This window comes from Trichosurus vulpecula, chromosome 4, assembly GCF_011100635.1.
Source record: "Trichosurus vulpecula isolate mTriVul1 chromosome 4, mTriVul1.pri, whole genome shotgun sequence".
NCBI classification, from domain to species: Eukaryota; Metazoa; Chordata; class Mammalia; order Diprotodontia; family Phalangeridae; genus Trichosurus; species Trichosurus vulpecula.
The window spans coordinates 101,582,934-101,606,909 of record NC_050576.1 but is presented as its reverse complement, the minus strand read 5'-3'; the positions used below and the strand labels follow the sequence as shown (position 1 = coordinate 101,606,909).

The 23,976-nt window shown below is 44.1% G+C and overlaps 1 protein-coding gene and 1 pseudogene across 1 annotated transcript in view; one reads left to right on the top strand and one right to left on the bottom strand.

Moving 5' to 3' along the window:
- PKP1 (plakophilin 1) overlaps positions 1-19,418 on the bottom strand; it is a 78,537-nt gene extending 59,119 nt beyond the window's left edge. The window contains exons 1-2 of the mRNA XM_036757348.1: positions 19,211-19,418; positions 1,265-1,368 (exon numbers count right to left, since the gene is read on the bottom strand). Of these exons, the coding sequence (XP_036613243.1) occupies positions 1,265-1,368; positions 19,211-19,418 (312 nt within the window). The remainder of the gene's footprint in view (positions 1-1,264; positions 1,369-19,210) is intronic.
- A 3,232-nt stretch (positions 19,419-22,650) lies between these two features.
- Positions 22,651-23,612, top strand: LOC118846804 (annotated as a pseudogene).
- Positions 23,613-23,976: the final 364 nt, after the last annotated feature.

Genomic DNA, 23,976 nt, shown 5'->3' with positions numbered 1-23,976 from the left:
ATCTGTTCTATCCTCAGTAAAGATGGAGAACCATTGACCATCCTTCCTCAGTGAAGATGAACTGGCCACCTTTGCCAGGGTCATCCTGAGCCAGATCTCAGCCACAAAGGATGTTTTAGCCAGGAGTATTCATGGAGTAGTGAGAGATGAGAAACGGGCTGAGTAATCAGTGGGACAAAGAAATGAACCTGCCACTGAACTTTATTCCACTCCTCAGCCCTGGCCCTACAGTCACCCAAAAGAAGATATTCTCTGCAATCACCCCCAAGAGGAGATCAGGAAGGAAGGAATCAAACCATATAAATACAGACCTGGATATGGCCACACCCCTCCTTTCCACCCTTATCTAGATACATCACAGGACATAGGCAAGATTTCTGCTCTGTAGAAGTCAAAGATGAAACAAATTCTGTCGGATGAGCAACAGGAACGGAATGTAGTGGGTTGACTGACACGCTCTGGAACCATGAGCATGTAAGTACTTAAGAGCTTGTGGAAAGGGTCAGTTCTGAACACGTGTACCTAAGGCCTTCATGGTTAAGTGGAAAAAACATTACTGGGTTTGGGGTCAAGGGGCCCCCTGAATTTGAATTATGGCTTGGCTACTTTGGCTTTCAGTGTGGCTTTGGGCCCCAGTTCTCCGGGGTTCAGCTCCCTCATCTAGAAAATGAGGGTGTGGGATACCCAGCTTCCAAGGCTCCTTCTAAATCCTATGATCCTAAAGAAATTCCTGGGACTAAAACAGAATACTGAAGATCAGGTCTAGGAGTTTCTGGGCTTGATGGGTTTTTTCCCTGAATGACTGTGGGATAAGTCACTCCCCTTTCTGTGTTTCATTTTCCCCATCTGTAAAAGGAGGAATTTGGACTAGGTAACTTGCATCTCTAGTGATATATGATTATGTCTCTATCTAGAATTGTTGCATTAACTGACCTGAATTGCTTCCAAATCCCACCCCATTGGAAATGGGAACAGACACATAGGTAAGAAATTTATGGGAGACATTCACCTAACCATCATCTCAGACATTCAGATAGATCAGACTAACACAGAAACAGGAGGCCCCATTAAGAAGGGCTATGAAACTATTATCAGGTCACTAGTGGAGGGGTATTGCTATCCAAGGTATTGCCCTTGACATGGCCATTGAGCCTCACCTGAACAATTGTGACAACCACATTCCCATCCCACATCAACTCTCCATATCTGCAGTCTGAGAACTTTAAAAACTCCAGATTTTTCACAACCAAAGTGAAGTCCTTACCGGATATCCCCAGGAGCCATTGCCTGCCTGGAATTTGGAGTAATAGGTACTCCTGCTGGTTGTCCCATAGTTGTAATTGTCAGTCAACCCATCATACATGGAACCTGGAAAACAGAGGTACAAGATTAGGAAGAAGAACAACTCCTTCATTTCTTGTTGAAAGCCACATACATTAGTTACCCCCTAATGGACTCATGGACTGTCTCCTCTAAGGTCATCTTAACTTTATGTACCATGAAGCCCAAAAGAAACACTAGAAGAAGTGATGTGTTTGTCATCCTTAAGGAGGAGGCTGAAGAAGACATTAGCAATTAATAGCTCTATTATTCTGGTGTTGGTTTTTTTTCAGATTTAACAAGCATTTATTAAGCACCTACTATGTGCCAGGCACTACGCTAAAAGTTTTATAAATATCTCATTTTATATTGCAACAACCCTGGGAGGTAAGTGTTATTCTTATCTCTATTTTGTAGATAAGTAAATGGAGGCAAAGGGCAGCTAAGTGTCTTGTCCTGAGTCACACAGCTAGAAAGAGAGGGGCCAGATTTCATCTCCAGTTTTCCTGAATCCAAGTCCACTGATCTATCCACTATTCCTCTATCATCATCTTTAGTAAATATTTCCCATTTCTCTAAAAAAGAGAGCTCTGGTGCCAAGAGGGAAGAGAAATGCCAGTGAGACAAGGAGAAAATAATTCCTGACCAGAAGGATTGTTTCAAGACTCCAAAGAAGTACCAGGAACTTAGAAAAATCCCTCAAATCCCTCTCCCCCAATAAAGGAACTAGCCTGGAGGGAGAGAATGACAACACAAGATCCTTCCAGCCTAAGGAACAGACATCACTTTGCAAGACTGAGTCTCCCATATTCAGCTGGCAGGATCTATAAATTTCTAAATCCTCTCTGAGCACCATGGAACACCCATAAACCAAGTGAGTACTCCACTGGTCCCAGCAAGGTTAAGAAAAAAATTCCACAGGGATAAAAGTCCCATTGTTCTGCTCTGTACAAGGATTTCAGATCTGAGCTCTTCCTCTTACATTCCATGAGTGTGCTTGAATCAGAACTCAGCCTGATACTGGAGGCAGGGAGTGGCAGTGGGGGAGGGGGGGGGAGGGTGGGCGGGGGAAGTGGAGAGTAGCCATTAGCTGGAGCCAGGACTCTTGAGTCTCACTCCCCATGTCATTCCTGACTCTCCCAGTAGCACAGATACTATCTGTTTCAGTTCTTCTGTTGGCTGGAAATGTTGCTCACAGACTCTGAGAGACTGAGACTGAGAGGTAGAGGTAGATGTCATGCAAAGCAATGGAGTTAATACAGAAGATAAAAAATAAAATTCTCCTGCTGCCTTCAAAGGAAGTTCTCCAAGATGGGATCTACAAAAGCATTTCTGGCTCATTAGAATCAAGGACTGGGAGGCTGGACTCCTGGTTTCTAATCTCAGAGTCACCCCCCTCAAGTCACTGGGTGAGCTGCCAATCCCTTCATCCCTCAGGTCCTCTAGCTGCTGAATTAAGTACAATGTCTACCTCAAAGGGTTCTGCTGAGGATTAATTAATGTTTTCAGGGTGCTTGAGATCTACAAATGAATAGCTCTTTAGAAGGGTAGAGTCTCATTAGGGTTATTTCTGGGGCAGCCTTGAATCATAGAAAGCAGAGCTAAAGCCTGCCAACTTGGTGACATCAGCTAGCTCCTCTCCTCCCTACCTGGGACCATCCCTACCCAAAGCATCCCTCCTTCTTCTGTATTATCTGTAGCAGGCGACTATCATGTACGACTTTGTATCGTTACATTGGCATTCATCTAGATTATAGATTTAGATTTCTCCATAGGAACCCTCTAGTCCAAACCCCTCATTTTTCAAGAGGCCCAATGAAGTGAAGTGATACGACCACATCCACACTGGTGGGGTCAGTGACAGGATTCGAACCCAGGTTCTTTGACTCCATATCCACTGCTCTTTCCACTGGATAATGCTATTTCCGTGGTGTCCATTTTTTCAATTAAATTATAATCTCATTGCAGGCAGGGATCATGCCTTATAATTCCTTGTATCCCTCACAAGGTTTGCACATGGAAGATGGTCAATAAATATCTGACTTGTTGATTGAAACTCAGACTTCGGAGAGGAATAGGTACCTACTGTGCCAGATATTGTGCTCTAGATGTTGGAAGCACAATGACAAAAATGTAATTGCTCCCTGCCCTCAATGAGCTTACATTCAGTAGGCGGAGCCAACGTGTTCCCACAAGGAGATGCACCTGCCCTTTCTCTCTAAAAGGGACTCTGGGATCTGAAACCCATCCCTCTCCCATCAAGCAGTGAGGGAAAATTTTAACTCCATTCAGTGAAATCAGCCCATCTGTATCCCTTGTCCTCCTAGCTCCTTCCAGAGGGGCCCAAAAGGTCTCCAACACAGAGGAGAGTGTCATCATTCCAAAGAAATAACAAAAACTTAGGTGGCTTAGCTGCTGTCCATAAAGAGATGACCTGAAGGGACTATATGACCCCAGAGCATCCTTCTAGCCCAAGGACCAGACAACACCTCTCTGACTTTTCCTAATCCCTGCTCCCACCCTCCCCCAACTATTAGTGCCTAGCCCCTCCAAAATTACCTAGGACTTATTTTGCACATATTTACAAAGGTACATGTTAGCTTCCCCTCCTGAATGTAAGCCCATTAGGGGCAGGCACTATTTCTTTTCTAGTCTCTGTAGAACAATGTCCAAGTGATCATAAGAAGAGAAGAATTGGTTTGGAGAGAGAGAGAGCTGCACATCTGGAGTCAGGTCAGGAATCCATACTCCTCACCCATTCAACTGAAAGGAGATGATCAATCAGCTTAGAAGACAAAGAGCTAGCCTGCAGCTCAGGTAGCCTTGCAGGAGTTGGAGGGACCCTCGTGTTCGTTACTTCCCTTCTCTCATTCTGTGGTCCAACCCAATGAATCTTCTTACTATTCCTCATACACAGCGTACTAGTTCCTGTTTCCATGCTTTCATTCAGGCTGACACCCCCCCCCATACTTGGAATGCACTCCCTCCTCACCTCCCCCTTTTAGAATCCTTAATTTTCTTCCAAGTTCAGCTCAAGTCTTACCTTTAACATGTGACCATTGCTAATCCCTAGCTGCTAGTGCCTCCTCACTCCAAAATTACCTAGGATTTATTCCGCATATATTTACGGATATATACATTAGCTCCTCTTACTGAATGGAATCTCATTGAGGGTGGGGAATGGTTACATTTTTGTCTTTGTATGCCCAACCCTTAGAGCACAGTGCCCGGCACAGTGGATGCTCACTGAATGCTCATTGACTGACTGACTGACGGACAATAGTTTCCAGTCCCAGTTATGCAGCTTAGAGTATATTGAAAAGCGAGGCGGTGGGTGGCTAGGTGGTGGGCAGTGAGGTGGAGGGCAGCCAGGTGGTGGGTATATATCTCAAGCACTATATAAATATTAACTATTACTATTATTATTACTATTATTATTATTATTATTATTATTATTATTCTTAGTTATAGGTTTAACAAGCTAGAAGGGACGTTGGAGATTATTTAGCCTAGCCCTCTCATTTTACAGTTGTATAAATTCTTAGAGGAGCAGTGACTTGCTCAAGGTCCTCTTGCCTTCTAGTTCACTGTTCTTTCTTTTGTCACATTAATTAGTCACATGACCTTGGGTGAGTAACATCCCCATGTGAGCATCAGCTTCTTCCTCTGCCAAATGAAGGAGTTTGATTAGAAGCCTTTGAAGTCCTTTCTAGCTCTCACTTTAGGCCAATGGTATTCAGGGACGTGATAATTGGGGTGTCAAGGGGATAGAGAAAGAGGTAGAGTCATGGAACCAATGCTTCTGTCTTCTTTCTCCTGCACTTCAGTAATGTCACAGTAATTGTTGTCAATCTCTGGAGACTCCCACTCTGGAAAATCTTTCACTCTGATAAACTCTACTCCCGTGGAGAGGTGTACCCATGATGGTGGCATCATGAGACTTGCTTGGCCCATTCAGCTCTTGAAATTTAGACTTGACTCCAGGCCCTGTGATTCCTAGATCTCCACCTCCCACTGGAGCATCCCCTAGAAAGGGTGAGAGGAAATGAAGCCCAGGGTTGGCTCCTGTTAGATTCTGGGCCTTTATTTGATCAAGCCTCCTGAGGCATAACAGAGGCAGGTTTCAGTTGCCTCCTCTTTGTCCTTCTGGCAGCTGCCATGATACCCACCAAGGCTTGGCAGGCTAAACATTTGGCTTGGCTCATACACTGTGTAGTCAGCTCTCTGCCAAGGGGCACGTGTGGGTCAGCCAGCCACTCTTTGGGTGGAAAATTTTGAGTGTCAACAGATATACATCTCCATAGCATCCCACAGGTACTCTCTTCAGGCCAAGAGAGCCAGTGATCCTAGGCTGTTGGGGAGGGATGATTTCCCACTGAACTTCTCCTTCGCAGAAGGGAATCTGTCATTAGAAATTAGTGATGGCATCCCCTTCCCTAGAAGTCCTCCACAAAAGAACACCTCCCCCTCTATTAACACATACACACTAAAACTGAATACCTGCCCTCATTCCTCAACAACACACACACACACACACACACACACACACACACACACACACACACTCACACACACAACTGAGGAAGGGCCAAGACTTCAGGTGTAATTAGTACTGATACAGCCTTTACAATTTCTCTCCCCTGCTTCCATACTCTCCCCAGGCTCGATGACTATCACATCACTCCTTCTCACCCTTGCCTTTTGGAAACCCTAGTACCCTTCCACTCTTAACTCAAATGACACCTCCTACAAGAGGTCTTCCCCAATTTCTCCAACAGTTAGCACTGCCCAAATATACTTAGCTATGTACATGTTGTTCCCGTAAAGTGGAATATGAGCTCTTTAAGAGCTTCCCTTTTGACTTTGTAAGCTGAGTGCCCAGCACACGGTACACATTTGATAAATACTTGTTGAATAGAATTGATGACCATATTGAATCTCCATTTGGCAGATGAGAAAACTGAGGCAAGAGAGGTAAAGCTATTTGCTCAAGGTCACAAAGCTCACTGGTGGCAGAGAAGGGACAAAGAGCAGGGCTCCTGGCTCCCCATTCAGCTCCCTTCCTATCAGGCCACACTGACTCTCATTTGAAGGACAGTGACTCCAGTGCCAGCACAGCGCTCCATACCAATGTGATGCGGTGGAGAGCATGCCAGAGCTGAAGTCGGAAGACCTGGTTCCAAACCCTTTTTCTAACGCTTACTAGATGGTGACCCTGAATAAGATGGTGCCCATATCTGGGTCTCAGTTTCCTCATCTGTAAAATAAGGGGATTGGATTAAGATCCCTACCAGCTTTAAAGCAGTGGCTAAATGACCTGGCTAAATGAAATTATTCTTTAGGCTTTAGTCCCTACTTTGAGCATGAAACTCTACCACTGGTCTTTCTTCTTAAGTATCAACCCTGCACAGATTCTCCTGCAGGATAATCAAAGAAGTGGCTGAATGCATTTTTCCAGGGTCTGGGGAAAACCAGCCTTACAAGGCTTGGCTCTGCTGTTTACCTTGCAGTATCAGGGCCTGCTAGCTGGCGTGCTCCCAGAGGCCAGGTAGCCTTCAGGATGTTTCCTGAGCAATCACTACATGGTTGGCTGAGAAACAAGCTGGTCTTACAGGTGCAGAACAAAGACTCTCTGTCTCCCCCACCCCAACCCTTCCTCACAGCCACCCATCCTTAAGGAGCCTCAGCCACATCATCTGTGAATCCTCTTCCTCAAGAGGAAGACCCAAGATGTCCAGAAGGAACACAGACATGTTGATGTCATATGTCATCGGAAGAACACTAAATCTAGATTTGGGACACCCAAGTTCAAGCCATCATGCAATTATACTATTTATTAGCTATGTGGTCTTGGTGGGGGTTGGGGGTGGTCCATCCTTCCACCTCTTTTACCTCAGTGTCCTCATCTCTAAAATGGGGACCAAAGAGCAGAATGACACGGACATTTTGGGACTGGGCCAATATAAGAATTTGCCTTGCTTGACTTTCTCTTTGTTTTGTTTTGTTTTTTCAATTGAGGAGGGGAGAAAAGAGAGGCAGAGAAGATAAATGCTTGTTAATATAAAAAATTCTACGTAAAAATTGCAGGTGTAATAGTTGTACTAGAGTCTTTCTAATCTAATCCTTCAATGTCACTAAAGCAAAGAACTGGAATGGATTTTGTTGACTTTGGCAAACAAACAAAAAATGATGAGCAAAATGTGAGCTCTGCTTGGAGAGTAAATGAATTCATTTTTAGTAAGTGACCTACAGTACTGACCAAATAAATGTAAAGAAAATGGAAGACAAAAATACAATAGGAAAAAAAAGAAACAACCCATTAAAAGGACTTTTCAAAACAATGTTCAGTGCCTTAATAATAAAATGGTAAGTCTTGACAAGAGAATACATTGCATCTTCAGTTTAGTTAGGGACATTTAGATCTCTTTTCCCTCTTTCCAACTCCCTGGTAACCACTGTACTCCTCATTCATCTGAGAGGGCTGCTCTAGTTCGTCTTAAGTCATTGAATGGGCATGTCTTCAGACAAACTGAGATCTGGGAAAGACCTTAATTTAGAAAGGCCAAGGTCACCCACTGCATCCTGGGCCATCTTGACCTTTGTTTTGCCACTGGACTTCAATGACTCTGGAAGAGAGATCGAGGGTGATGACTTTACACAGCTCTGCCCTACTTATACCCAATTCACTTGCAAGTCAAGACATCACTCTTGGGATGTCATTGGACCTCTTCGAGAACGAAGGCTGAACAACAATAACGTGGGATCTAACCCATTCTATCAGACATTGAACATTCTAGCTCAGCTAATTCAGAGGGCCCATTCAGGGAACTCAGTCTTATTTTTGATCCAGGAAGATTATTTGTTCTAGAATAGTCTTCCAGAGAAGATCTAGTTATACTATTAGAGTGGGGGAGCGGAATCCCACTGGATTTAGAGTCAGAGAACGTGGGCTCGAATCCTGTCTCAGCTATTTACTAGCTGAACAACTCACTTCATTTCTCCTGTTCTCAGGTTCCTAGGATGAGATGGAAAATAGCTTTCCATCTATTCTATTCTATGCTGCCTATAAGCAGGCTCCTAAACCACCATAAACATAGGCTTCCCTTCCCAGCTCCTAAGCTAAGAACACACTTAGCTCATCGCCTAGTAACATGGAATACAGAGTGGGAAAATAAACCCTATGTGTGCCCTGCACTTTCAGTCAGAAGAGCAGTGGTCTACTATTTGACCTTAGAAAGTCTGGACCCCAGATTCCTCATCTGCAAAATGGTGTTGGACTTCCAACGTCTTTTTCATCTCTAATCTATTAGTCTCTGATCCATGGTCCTTATCTGCAGCTGGTATCCACCAGCTATTTTCCTGGGTTCTCCCCAGGGATAAAATCAGTAGATAATGAAACACCAGTCATTAATGTAACTCGGACTTCTCTGGGCACACCCAGTTCGGGAAATGCTCTTGGGGAACCTTTTGAGTATGTCCAATTTGCCTAACATGGAACCATTGCTAACACTTGGGCAGGGATAACCTCCTTTGATTGCCAATAATTCTCTTTTCTGATTATCTCCTTCAGCTGGGCTCTTTCTGCCATTTTTATCTGCTGCATCCCGAAGATGAAGATCCCAGTTCATCCATTGTAAGGATGCCATGAACTGAGCTGGTGAAAGGGGAAGGACTTTTCTTCCCCTGCTCCCTCTCTTTTACCCTGACTCAGAGAACAGGCTTGGGAATGTTTCTTTTTGTTGTGTCCTTTATCCTCAGCTTCAGGTGCTGGAAGTGATCCCCCATGAGACTGAGTTTGAGCCATGGAGACCTTGGAGCCTGGATTGCAGCATGGGAACCCTGAGAAGGCAGGATGCCTAACACTCAAGCCCCAGGGGAGTTTCGGACTTGGAACTGGGACAGTGTTCTACAGGAATCTAGCTGAATTGTGAAACTAATCTCTTTCTCTTCCCCAGAGACTGAGGGATAAAATGGTAAAATCTAACACAATTGGCATTTAGGTGGCAGGGGCCAGAATGGATATGTACTACAGCTATAATTCACTTGGAATCTCAGATTTTCCTGGAGATGAAGAGGATGAAAGTATTTGTAAGTGACTTTAACATCAGCCCCATCTTTAAGTACCAAAGACAACTTGGGGGAGGGGGGATTGGTGTTGAATGCAGGTCCAAATCTCTCTAGTGACACAGCCTATTTCTGAAACAAAAGTTGCCTTCTCTCCCCTAAAATGATTAGAAGATAAATTAATGAGTATGTATTATTGGCCTCAATCATACTGTCAAGTGGTTTTGCTTCAGTGTTTTCATGGAAGATCCTTTTTCTCAGGGACAAGGAGAGTTGTTTAAATATTGACTGGGGATTTTCTGTTGGGTTGAAACCAAAGTTATCAAAATTAAAAAATGAGTAACAATATTTTTTAAAAGAATACTAAGTCCTTAGATGTCATGCCTGAGAATAACATAGAAATTAAAGTGGAAGGATCAGTGAAGTTGGAGTCAGAGAATCTCAGATCCTGAGTGTGGGCAAGTCCTTTAACTTCTCTGGGGCTCAGTTTACTCATTTGTAAAATGAAGGCTGTGGATTCTGAAGTCTCTTCTAGTCCTAAATCTATGAACTCTTTAAACAGTCACCTCTTTCAAAAATTATCTCCTCAACAAAGCAATCTCTGATTAACTTCACTAGTTAAAAATCATAGTGTGATTCCATCTCTCCCTAGGACTCACATTCCTGGTTTGTACTAGACTAATTCAAATCCAGCCTCAGACACTCACTAGTTGTGTGACCCTGGGCAAGTCACTTGACCTGTTTGCCTCAGTTTCCTCATCTGTAAAGTGAACTGGAGAAGGAAATGGCAAACCACTCCAGTATCTCTGCCAAGAAGACCCCAGAAGGGGTCAGAAAGAGTAGGACATGACTGAAAATGACCAAACAACAACAACTAGCCATACACTTTGTCTTTTGCCTATGTGCAATACATACATCTCTCATTCAATGGAGAGTTCCCTGAGAGCAAGAACTATGTTTTCTTCTTTCCTCTGGATCTCTGGACTAGTGCAGGATCCCCCCACTCCTCTGGACTTCCCCATCAGGAACCTCCTCATTCTGCAAGATGACTTCAGACCTGGAACCGACACCTCATCAGTACCCTCTGCCCGTGGGGCTTCTCCCTCTGAATGGCAGTAGAGAGCTCTTCCCCAAATCCCCACTTTAGGAAGCCACTCAAGACAACCATGTCTTAATTTTCTACTCTGCTGCTCTCCTCTGGACTTCTCCATAATACCTTAGAAACCTTTTTATCCTTCAAGATAACTTCAGTTAATCTACTAAGTTTTTCAGAGTTTGAAATTACACAAATAGTGAAATTGACTCAGAAACCAACAAACCAGTTGGATTATTGTATAATTACACTATGAAACATCATTACCCATAAGCTACATCCCCCTTGGTGCATTCAACAAAGGGAGATTATCCTGTGTTCTAGGTGAAGGCAGAATTTTCTCAGCTCCCATGAAAATGGTGGTATTTCTTCTCATATGAAGATAGACGAAATTTTCTATAAGATGATGGAGAAATTGGGACATGTGTGCATTGCCCTATGACTCATCCTCTCTTGCCTACAACCTTAAAAATAAGTCATTTCTCACGCACTCAAGCATTTCTCAAATGTTCATTCTCTTCCTCTCAACTAAAGTTTGTCACTCTCATCTTTCAAATACCTACTCAGAAAATTGTCCATACAAACCCTATCCATCTCAAGTCACCATCATCCTTCCAGTCAACACTAAAGCTTGGTCCAGCTGCCGCATCATATATTTGTTTATGCATGGGCATGTCTTGTGTATATTTTGTGTGTAAGTACATAGCTGCAAGCATGGACTTGCTTCCTCTATTAGACAAGAAGCACCTTAAGACCAGAGACCCTGTCTTCTCTATTTATTGAGAGTGCCAAAGACTCTCTCTCTCTCTCCTCCTCTCTCTCTCTCTCTCTCTCTCTCTCTCTCTCTCTCGATCATAGACAGAGATAGATATAGAAATGTATGTATATAAACATATGTGTGTGTATATATGTATGTGTGTCCATATATATGTATATGTGTATGTATATACACATATATACATATACATACACACACATATACACCTTGCCTCTTTCAATAGAACATGAGCTCTTGGAAGGTAGGAATTGTTTAATTTTTGTCTTTATATTGCCAGTACATAGCACAATGCCTGACATATAGAAGGCACTTTAAAAACAAAAAAAGCTTATTAGATGGCACAGTAAGAAGAGCACTGGCCCTGGAGTCAGGAGACTCTTGGCTCTGCCGCTAACTAGCTGTGTGAAATTAGACTTCATCTCTCTGAGCTTTGGTTTAGGATCACGTTGAACATATTGGCCAACTCTGCCTCCCTCCGATTCCCAGACTGGTAGTCGCTTGAATGTAAAGATCACGGAATTACAGAGCTATGCATACCAAAGGGGCCTCAAAACTAACCGGCCCAAACTGGAACTGGCCAAATATTCGTACTAAGTTTTTACTCAACCTTTGCCCAAAGTCCCCAAATGAGGCATTGCCTCCAAAGGCAGCCCATTCCACTCTTAAATCATTCTAATTGTTAGGAACTTTTTCTTTATCTCTCCCATCAGGCTGGGAACTCCCCCAAAAGCAGAAGCTGGACCTCTCTAGATCCTCCAGGACTGGACTGTACACACTGGAAGCATTCAGGACAGAAGTATAACTGACAAAGAAAATTCTGGTGTCCAAAATCCCCATGTAGTTCTTCAAAGAAACAGTTCAAGTTTGAAACAGAGATTTCACAAATAAATATCTTGGCTCCTAAGAAGGCTTGACTCTTCTAGGTTTTTTTAAGCTGTAGTTAAACTCAACCCTTCTACTTGCTTTAAAATTCTATTTTATGGGATTAGGGTATGTCTGTCTAAGTCAGGAGTTCTTAATCTTTTTGTGTTTCATGGAGCCTTTGGCAATCTGGTAAAGCCTATGCACTGTCTCTCATAATGATATTTCTAAGTGAATAAAATAAAATACATAGGATTACAAAGGAAACCAATTATTTTGAAATATAGTTATTAAAATATTTTTTTTAAATTCCTAGAGCTCAGATTAAGACATTGGGAGTTCTTCTCTCACTCAGAGGAGCAATCTCTCTCTCGGCTCTGAAAATGTTAGTTCCTTTACCCTGATGACGTCAATGATGATGTTATTCAGAGGGAATGGTGAACAGCAGTCCATGTATGCACTGAAGACAGGGCCAAAAAGAGGAAGTGAGAGGGATCTGGGTAAGATATAACCAAGAACTTATGAAACCTGATAATAAACATGCTCCAAAGGCATGTGAAAACTCTCCCTCTGGAGTTTTGAAACTGGGGAAGCAGATGTCTGTGGGGGATGATTTAGGCATTTGGAGGGAGGACAAAAAAACCAGACAACCTCACATGTTCCCTTTGAGCCCAGGAGTCTGGAGTGTCTCAATTTAAATGGCCTCCCATTCAGTAAGCTTCTGGGAACTCTAGAAGGGGGCAAGGAGTTCAGCACAAGCTTACCAGGTACTTTGGTATGGTTCTTACCATAGTTTTTCCTCTCTTTTCTTCCCTGCCTCCTTTTGGGGGGCACATATACAAAACAGAAGGATGGAAACAAGTAGGCCCTCTGCAGCCTACATTCCTTCATTCATGCCATGTGACTCGGTTGGGTTTTGCTAGGACTTGTGCCTTCCCATAGCTACTGTTGCCTTGTTTCTCTTTCCTGTTCATCCATTCTTCGCTGGTGGGCCTGAGGGGCTGAGGATGGTGGAGAGGCCTCATGGGAATAGGGGCAGCATCCAATCTTCTGTGCCTAAGAAGTCTGCATGGGTAGAATGGGAGACAGAACTCACCTCTCCTCTAGGATCACTGAGTTTTAAAAAAATAAGTGCTGATTAACTTCTCTTGACCTCAGTTTCCTCATCTGTGAAAAGGAGCTAATAATATCTGTTGGGCTTATCTCAGACCGTCCTTGTGAGGGTCAAAGGAGATAATGTACACAAAGCACTTCGAAAGCATATACGGTTACTCTATAGATGCCAGATATCATTATGAGGGGTGTGTGAAGGACTCTATGTTTCTGAGTTTAAAATATCTTCCACTTTCTCCCATCGATCTACCACACCTATATTATCTCACCTCACCTTTCCCCAGAATGGCATCACAAGATTACTTTATTACTTTTAAGTCCATAACAATTGCCCCATTGATTTTCATAATTGGTGGGGCAAACTGGTATTTTAGTCACTGCCAAGCTGACTTAGCAGGAGAGCAGAATACACAGAAAAGTCAACTACTGTGAAACACCCTTGAATGCCCTGCATTTTTGCATTCATTGGAACAGGCCAGGGGAAATTCTGGCTGAAACTTTAACTTTAAAACAAGTTGTTTTTTTTTCTGAAGAAAATCGAGTGCTTTTGGAGTGAGATCAACAAGTTCCATCGCTAAAATAAAGATGCCCATCTCAGACCTAGTCTCCCCAAAACACCTTTCCCCAAAGGAGAGAAGCAATGGGTCAGTTTTAAATTTACTATCAGCTGGATTGCACTCATGAGTTTCAACAAAAATAGACAACTTTTGATAGCACTCAATGTGCCGATGAGTCCACACACTCCGGAGAGCACAGACTGAGGCATGACACACAGGCGTTTGTAAGCAGGCACACCGATTAGGTGAAAAGCATCCAAAGAGGTAGAAACTCCAGCCCCGGCCACAGAGAGAATCAAATTGAGACACTCATGTTTGGAGATTCAGACACTGGACCCTGGAGTCACGTCATGGAAACGGTGTTTCTGTAAAGGAAGGACTGAGAAAGACTCAGTCCATGGGCTCAAAAGGACTACCTTAAGCAGTTCACTTAATAAAGCCAGGATGATGAAATACAAAATAGGAAGTTCCTTCAATTAAGCATCCTGGAGGTAGTGTAGGATGTCTTCATTTGTAGCAAGTGTAGTGAATTTAGACTCTAGGGTAGTGTAGTGGTAAAAGCACCAGACTTGGGGACAAGCTACCAAGGTCTGGATTCTAGTTTAAGCTGTGGGACTTTGAGAAAATCACCTAACCTTTGTGGGTCTCAGTTTTCTCATCTGTAAAAGGAGGGAAGTTAGGCTAGATGGTTTCTAAGATGCCTTCTAGCTCTTAAGTCTAGGATTCTAAGACCTTACAAACTCTACTGTGCCTAAAAGTTGGCAGGGAATAGTAGTAGGAGATATAAGGATGTTTGAAATAAAACTCCAAAGAAAATAGTGTCCAAGACTTTCCTCTGTCTCACAATGGCTGCGTAACCCTGGGCAAGTCATTTAACTCCTTCCTAGGAAATTCCCTAATAAAATAAGTGCAGAGCCCCTGCTGATCTACACTGGAATTCCTCAAGAGCTCCAGCCCAAATAGATAGATAGACAGACAGACAGATAGATAGATAGAGATATTTAGATGGATGATAGACATTTAGATAAGATAGATTACATATATTTAGATACATACATACATACATACTACAGTAACTCTTCCCAGGTTGAAGCTTCCCCTGGGTCCCTTGAGCATAATTCCTTAATAAACAGCTCTCCTCATGGAGTATCTCCCAAGAGCCAGCCCCATTCCCTACCTTTTTGCCTTATTACTTCACACGAAGACTAGTCCATGCTGAGAGGGAGGGAGAAGTTGTTCCAAATGTACCCATTGGTCTTGAAAGATACAGCTTTTACTTTCAGACAGCTTCAGAGACCAACAACTAGATATGCAGTCAAGGAAACGAAGTGGAATGTGGACTAGAGGGATAAGGGTGGGGTGAGGGTCCCTAGGCTACACAATCCACGTCCCCAGGAGCCATCAGAGAATGTCCTTACTGGTTAATGCAATCCCAGCTGCTATTTCTGGCTCATTCACCCAAATGATCAGCTCCCCATAGCCACTCCCTGCTCAGAATCCTGAGTTCATAGAGGGAAAAGGCAAACAAGTTCTTTGAAGTGAGTTTGACTCAGTCCTCTAAGCCTCCAGGAAGGCAGTCTCAGCCTAAACAAACCTGAATCATAACCCCCTTGTCTGCATCAATGACCCCAAGAGAGTGAAGGAGGGTCAGGAATAAAGAACTGGGAGGGAGGGAGAGTTAGTGCCCAGCCCCACCCAGGACCTTAGAGAAACATTTAGTGCCTAGATCCTTTCATGGAGCACCCTTTTCCCCTCTCCTTCCCTAACCTTCCAAATTTGGTTCCAATAACATAAAAATACCCTGGCATAGAGTTTGAGGGCCAGGAAATAGGGAGTTAGAGAGCCCTTTGATAAAAAGAGTAGCAAGGCAGTCAATGGACTATTTTTACAGGGCCTTTCACTATTTGCCTTTTTCCCTGGTGTAGAGGGCAGAAGATTTGGTGGGTTGGCACCTGGGAGTGCCCAGTTCCCCAAACAGATGGGACCACCCTATTTCCTTTCAAAAATTTTTTTAAATTGCTGTGTTGAGGTCTGCAAAGGAATTATATCAATCAATTCACCCCTACAATGGGGAGAAATAAAGTAACTGGGTTAATGACATGAGCAAGTTGGGCAAAGCTCAAAACATATTCTCTGCATACCAGTTATATTCCCTCCAAAAACGAACCAGGTTCATCTAACTCCTGGAAACAAACAACTCAGACACTTCTTGGAGGTGGCTAACATCTCCTCTAAAGAAAAAATGGAATCCTTCTACTTTCTCTGAATAGTCAAGGGAGTAGAACCAAGGCTTGCTTCTTCTCTCACCTCCTAGGAACTAAAGGGTGGGACCTAGGACAGATATTGGACACTAGGTTCTGGGAACATCCAGAGAGAATAACAGATTAGAAAGAATAGCAGATGGAACCAAAAGAGTTGCTTCAGCGGGAAAAATATTTAACTTAGAGTCATGAGGTCTGAGTTCAAATCCTAACTGCTTCTTGCTACCAGTATGAGTTTGGGCAAGTCACTAAATTTCTCTGGTTTCGGTTTCCTCATTTAGAAAATGAAGTGGTTGGACTAGATGGCCTCTCAGTTTCCTTTCAACTCCAGATCTCTGATACTTCCATGGTTGGGACCCTTTGGGGCTGCTTTTTGACAAGAGCAGTTCAAAAAATTAGTGAGAGGAGCCAGGTAAACCAGAAACACCGGCTCCAATTAACTCAACCACGTTTTCCAACCTAGATACCACTGGGAAAACTGGTCTTTCATTTGGGAAACTTTTCCCTGGAGTAGAAACCCGCAAGTTTGGGGGAGCAGACTTTCAAGAGAGGGAACCAGTATTAGTAGTCTGTGAGCACTATGCACTGAATTCCTCAAAGCCTCCCGTGTCAGGCAGCTGGTAGAACCCAAGAAAGGAAGAGACCCAGTCTCTCTATTTAGAAGTCTTCCAACGTGATGGAGGTGGCAGAATACACATGTATTCATATATAAATACAAGCACCAGCAATATAGCCCCCATGCAAGCAAGCAATAAGTTGCATATAGCAACCTAAATATGGAATTGGAATCAATATTTGGAGTGGTGGGAGGGGTTGGGGCCAAATAGGTAGGCCTCAATGGAATAAGTTGAGTTAGTGTGGGAAAGTCCCCTAGGGGAAAGTCATCTACAAGCAGAAGGGTTTGGCAGAACGGGGAAAACTTCCCAGGAAGAGAGGTTTATATAGCCTTGAAGGAGCCTTAGAAAAGGAAAAGGGAAGAGCAACACCATATCCAGTAAGAATAGATCAGATTGACTGTGGCAAAAAAACAAAAAAAATAAAAACAAAAACAAAAAACACCTTGAGCTGAGGGAAGAATAAGGTAAAAGAAAGAAGTGAATGGTGGTGGAGAGTTTCTGTTTGAGGTCTTCCAAGTTTCTTGGAGAATTGTAAAGATGTAATCATTGAGGCTGTAGCTCCAAGAGGGATCCATTCCATTTCCAAATGGCTCAACACTATTTTAGGGGCAAGCTTTATTCAACAGGGAGAGGTTTGGGACTAGAATTGGAAACCCTAAAGAGCAAAAAGAGACCCACAGGTTCTGGCAATAAGGAGGCCCAAACATCTATTTTTTTTTCTTCCTTCCCTTCCCACCCTGGATGCTTGGACTTTGACTCTAAAGGAACCTGAGAAGAAGCATGAAAGCATAAGCTCTCTGAGACCAAAGATTGTCTCTTACTCATCTCTGTATCTGTGCTGGAGGAGGGTCAGTCCCTAGGTTAGATTGTTGACTGACTGACGTGAACTTCTGGGCCGTTCCATCACGCGTCCTAACTAGACTTTCAGTAAATTGAAATTCAATGATACAGTTTTTTTTAAAAAAAAATGCTGATTTACTTGCATTTTAAATACAAGATATTCTTGCTATTTCTGTGTATTTGATGTCAAAAATCAATAGAAAATACAGTCAGATTCCTGATAGTCCCTTCCTTTACATCTCCCTTGGTCTTGAAGTCATTGTAGTAGTTAAGCCCCATCTAGATTAAGGGCTCTTTAGCTAGCCTAGGAAAATGATTTGTCCCAATGGCTCCCACAGCAGACCTGAAGTTCCTGCCCCTCCCATGCTTTGGGCTCGCTAGAGCCTCGTGCAGCATAAACTCTCTGGGCTGGGTGGGGCTGAGAGGAGGCCACTGTGCGACTCGAGAAACAGAGGGAAGGGAGCAGAGGAGCTGGTAAGAGGATAGATCATGAATCTGATCCCTCTTACTGTCCTCCCTCCCTTCCTCAGGGCAGCAGAGGCTCCGGGAAGCACATTCAAAGCTCACAATTTCCCTTTCTGATCTCTCCACTGTCCACGCCGTACACCGCCCAACAAGCATCACTAACCTTCTAAGCCCCAGCCGTCTTAGCGCCTTTAGGGAAGCCCAGTGGCTAATGTCCCTTTTCCAGCTGAAGACAAACCCGAATCCTCAGTTGCTGAGACAGCACAGTGTCCTGGAAAGAGTACTGGACTTGAAGTCAGGACAACCCTGACTTCAAACCTATTGGGATAGATGATCACTGCCAAGTTCTTTAGTCTCAAAGCCTCAGTTTCCTCATCTGTAAACTGGAAATAATATTTTCACTTTCCACCTCACAGGGTTGTTTGTGAGGAGAACGCTGTCAGGGAGCTACCTAAGACTGTTGTTTTTCCTCTTCACTTTTCCAGAACAAATGGGAGGTCGAGGAACAGCTCCCCTATTTATCCCCAAAACCGAGAAACTAGACGGTAGAAAACGGAATAAAATATCCCCTTCAGTTCTCCAATCTAAGCTCAGGAGGTGGGTACGAGCTTCCTTCGGGATTGCATTACAGAGTGCTCCCCGAGAATTTGGGGAGCTGGCTACCCCCATAAGTCCCCAAGCTCCGGGAAGCGACGCTACTTTTTCGCGGCATTCACACTGACCGACAAAGCCAACCTCCAGGCTGGGCTATATTTTCCAGGACCCAAAGGACTTAGGACTGGGAAGGACCTTTGTTTCGTCCTTCAGACCGCCTAGTCCAACGCCCTCATCTAGTACAAACTCCCCAGTCTCAGAGTCAAGATTTAAGACTGTTCCCAGCTCTTTGCAGCATACATCGAGGCTAGCCTCTGTACTGGAGAACACCGAAGTGTGAGGCCATAGCTGCCGGCTTCCGTCCAGTCCTGGCCAGCCTCTTCTAGGACACACCGTCCGAACCCCATAGATCCTGACCTTCACTCCTCCACCTCCACCAACTCCCTCCCCCCAAAAAACAGTCTATGCCTCCTTTTCGGCTCCCTCCCCCACCTCCCAACTCGAGAGAGGGAGCTCCATCGAGCCCCAGCACTGTCAGGAGCACCCACGCTGCGACTCAGCCCCGGTTGCTGTCCAGCTGTCCCGCCGCAGTGCCGGAGCTGGGGCCGCAAAGGTGAACCTCTCGCCTTCCGGTGCTGGGTCCTTACCTCGGTTGGAGTGGGTCAAAGTGGAGGACTGAGAGGACTTGGGCTTCTGCCGCTTGACCGTCATCATCACCTGCTCCTGCACCCGCTGGCTGCCGGATGTGCCGGTCTTCATCTTCTGGTCCGACGGCAAAGCCAGCGTGGAGTTGTCTTGGTCCTGGAAGCACTCATAGGCCAGGGCGGTCTTGAGCGGAGAGTGGTTCAGGGTCATGGTGGCTGGAGGCACGGGTCTGGGCGTGGGGAGAGACCGGAAAGAAGGTGCTGGGCTGGAAGTGAAGAAGTAGCAGCGGAGGGCACGAGCTGGTGCTTCGTTCGCTCTCAGCGGCTCCCTATGCCCATAGAGGATCCCGACGACGTACCTGCTTCGGGCAGCTGCTGCTAGCTGCCTCCTCCCTCGCCTGGCTCTGAGGAGACCCGCCCTCTGTCAGACTGGATATACCGCTGTCTGCCCTGCACCACCCACTCCCCTGCACTGTCTGGCTCCTGCACAGGTGCTGCAGGGCAGCACGGCTTGGGGAGCCCTCCCGGGGGCAGGGCTGGGTGTCCTGCTTGTGATTTGGTTTAACCCTCTCTTTTCTGCATCTCCTCGCTTCTCCTGACTTGCAGGAAATTTAACGCAGCAGAGAGGGTGGAGAAGGTGGCTGGGGGGCAGAGCGTGTTCACCAGAAAAGCTAAAAGAGATGGAGGGGAAACGCCCCTTGGGCCATACCCCCGCCTGCTCACCAGGAAAATATGTGCTTAGAACATTCGGAAGCACTCGGTTTCCTCTCTCGTGGCTTTGCCCTCTAAGGAGACACAGGCAATAAGCCCCCAAACTGAGTGCTCACTCTGAGCAAAATCCAGCTTCTCTCGCCAGGATCTCTTGGTCTTAGAAATCACAGATGGGGAAAATGAAGCCCATTACCTTGGGGAAAACGGGTCGAGGGGCTCCCGCCCCCAGGGGTTCCCAGTCTGTTGTAGGACACATTAATTCAGCAACCATTTAAGTACCTACTATGTGCAAGGCACTACTGGAAATTCAAAGATGAAAAAGACACAATCTCTGCCCTCAAGAAGATTATGGTGTACACAGGATGATAGGAAAAGCACATGGCTAAGGATGAAACTAGAAGAGTATGGTGGGGGCTAAAAGCTCCAGGTTGCTTTCTCAGCAAAGATAAAGGCAAGGTTTACAAGGGAAGTGACTGTTGAGCTGAATCCTGGGAAAGGGAATGATTGTCAACAGTGGAGATGGAGAGAGATTGCAGCAGTCTTTCTTTGTGTTTACCCGACTTTGGCACCGTGACTGACCCACAGCAAATAATTGATAAATGCTAGTTGAATAACTGATTGTAGAAAGCCTGTTTTCAGAACGTTCTGTCTGAGGAAGGAGACTCAATCTCTGTCCTTGGGGAGCTAGCTACCAATCAGCCCATCTAACAGGAAAGAGAGAGACATAATTAAATTCGAGGAAATAAACATTGATTAAATACCTACTGTGTGCAAAATCCTGTACAAATAGGTGGGGATGGAGAATCAAAATTTAGGATAAATACGAACTCTTATGCTTGGCGTTTGAAACCATTCACAATCTGGCTCCAGCCTTTCCCAGGCTTATTATACATTACTTTCCCTGGTACTCAGTCTTCTTGTCATCCTGTACTGCTAGCTTGTCTTCATACACAACACTCTGTCTCTTGCCTTTGCAAAGGCTGACCCCCATCCTGGAATGAGTTTCCTCTTTTACTCTGCCTCAGAGAATCCCTAACTTCGAAAATCTGATCAAGAATCATATCTTACAGAAAACCTGTTAACTACATACTTCCATTGCTATACTCCTACTTCCCTTAAAAAAATTTCTTTGCATGTATATTATATTTAATTTTCTATCCTTGCCTCACAGTGAAATATAAGGTCCCTGAGGGCAGTAACTGTTAGTGGATAGGGTCTTAATAAATGCTTACTGAATTAATGAGAATAATAAGGCACTGGTCCCTTGAAGCTTACAATGCAGCAGAGGGGTAAGACAAAAATATAGATAATTCATGCACAGTGTTACATGACCAGTGTAGAGAGGCACAGAACAAAGTACTAGGTTAGGACTGAGAAGGTCTAGCCTGGGCCTCTCCTAACTAATTTTCAATGAGTTGCAGTTGTAAATGGGGAGCTTCCAGTCTGAAGAGAGACACTTTTTATCAAGTATGCAGATTGCAACCTATTTATAGTCTTAAAGAGTTGCTTGAGGCTCTCAGAAAAGTCATTAGACCAACAGACATCTGTTGACTGCTATGTGCCAGGCAGGAGGCTGGGTACTGGAGATATAAATAGCAGTGAGACAGACCCCTGCCCTGGAAAAGTTCATGTTCTTCCAGGGAGTGGCAGGATGTTCACAGAGAAACATATCAGAGGAGAGGTAAAGAATGATAGCTTGAGGGGATGATAGGCTCAATTGAAGTTTTTCTTTAAGGACTTTGGCCATGTGTGAACACAGCAGGAAAGAAGGCAGCCGGTTAGAAAATTTGCCTAGTATCAGAAAGAGTCTGAACCCAAATCCAGGCCACACTCCATTCCACAAGACTATCTCCTTCTACATTTGAACATAAAATATTACAAATGGTATATACCATAGCTGTATTAAAATTGGAGTGAAAAAAGCTTGCATGAGCAGGGGAACATCTAACAGTGAAAATCAGGTATAGGCAGGTCTGAAATCCATCCAAAGTCTAACACAATACATTTATTAAATAGCATCATTGTTGTACTGAAATCACCTCATTTTTTAGGACTGTCACACGGCACAAATAGCATTAAAACAAGATTCATCATATATATGTGTATATATATATGGAGAGAGAGAGAGAGAGAGAGAGAGAGAGAGAGAGAGAGAGAACTTTATAGTCACCTCTTCCTCTAGAATGACATTTCCCCAATGAGGCTCACAGATTTGCATCTGAGGAGACCAGCTGCTGATCAAGTCCACTCTGTCTTATCTTGTATATTCTGACCACTTAGCAAGAGAGGGACAGAGATCAGGAATGTCATGACAGAGGGCACATTCAGTCCCTCAAAGACCAAACAAGCTCCTAATATCACCAATGAAAAGGAGAGTAGGAGGTGGACATATCTGTAGTAAGATGACCATCCTAGAATAGCAGAGTGGACAAGAAACCTAATCTTTAGGCCTAGACAAGGTTAGTTCTTTCAGGAATTGCCCAAAGCACATATAGCATATGACAGTGCTTTGAATGGCCTGAAATTTTCCTCTAAGTCACAGACTGAGGATGGTCAGTAGACCAAAGATTATGGAGGACCTCTTCTCCTATTTCTAGGATTCTTGATTACATGTCTCACGGAAACATTTCCCTGCTAGCTAGGCACAAAGAGGAAACGGTGAGATACAAAGGATTAGTATATCTTCTGGGTGATGGTTGGTGCTTTTGAGTTCAAAGAAGACAACATAAGCCATGAAAGAAGGGAGTCTAAGGAGCCATTTTGCACAATGGGGCATGCTCACAGATTGTGTGAAAATGAGGGATCCAAATATCAAGGTTCTGGGGGCTTTGGTTCTGTTATCTATTGCTAGACTATTGCTAAACATAGAAGACTTCACAAGGTGGACAGCAGAGTTGTTGAACCAAAGAGCACTGTTTCCAGAGAGGATTCTCAAAGATCAGGTGCCCATTTAATTGTGAAAAGATCTTTGTGGGTGGCATTGTGAGGAACACTACTTGAAAAATGACTTTGAACAATGTGGAAAGATTGAAGTGATTGAAGTCACAACTGACCAAGTCAGTGACAAGAAAGAGGGGCTTTGCTTTTGTGACTTTCAATGACCACGACTCTGTTATTCAGATACTCTACTGCAAATGGCCATGACTGTGAAATAAAGAAAGCCTTCCCTAAGTGGGTAATGGTTAGTGTTTCATCTAGTCAAAGAGGCCAAAGTGGTTCTGGGAACTTCGATGGCGACCATGGCAGCTTCGGTAGAAATAGCTCCAACGATGGTATAAACTTCAGTGGTCATGGTGGTTTTGTCAGAAGGGGAGAAGCTACAAGAGATTTGGCAGTGACGGTAGCTCTGGAGTAGGTGGTCCTCATTTCTATGGAGAAAACAGAGGCTATGGAAATGGTGAAGAGGGCTGTGGAAACCAGGATAGTGGCTAGAGTGGGAGTGGCAGCTATAACACTGAAGGAGGCAGAGGCAGTTTTAGTAGTGCAAGCAATTTTGTAGGTGGAGGAAGCTACAAAGACTCTGGAACCACAAAAATGAGTCTTCATAATTTGGAAAGGAGGAAAGTTTGGAAGCAGGAACTGTAGCCCCTATGGTGAGAGTCAATATTTTGCCAAAACATGAAACCAAGGTGGCTATGGTGGTTCCAGTGTAAGAGTAGGTCTGGCAGTGGCAGAAAACTTTAATTACTATTAGGAAACAAAACTTAGCAGCAGAGAAGAGTCAGAGAAGTAACCAGGAAACTACAGGCTACAACAGATTTATGAACTCAGCCAAACACAGTGATAGCACAGCCTAGTTGCCACAAGAAGACACGTTTTAGACAATACTTTTTGTGTATGGGCAAAAACCAAACCCAGAACTATATTTGTGACTAATTGTATAACAGGTTATTTTAGTTTCTGTGAAAAGTATAAAGCATTCCAAGAAAGGGTTTTAATGTAATTGGGGTTTTTTTGCACTCATGGATTGCTTAATATAATTGCTAAATGTTTTAAACACATGGGATAAGCATGTCTTTTTTACTTTTATTTTTTTTGGAGGCAATCAAGATGAAGTG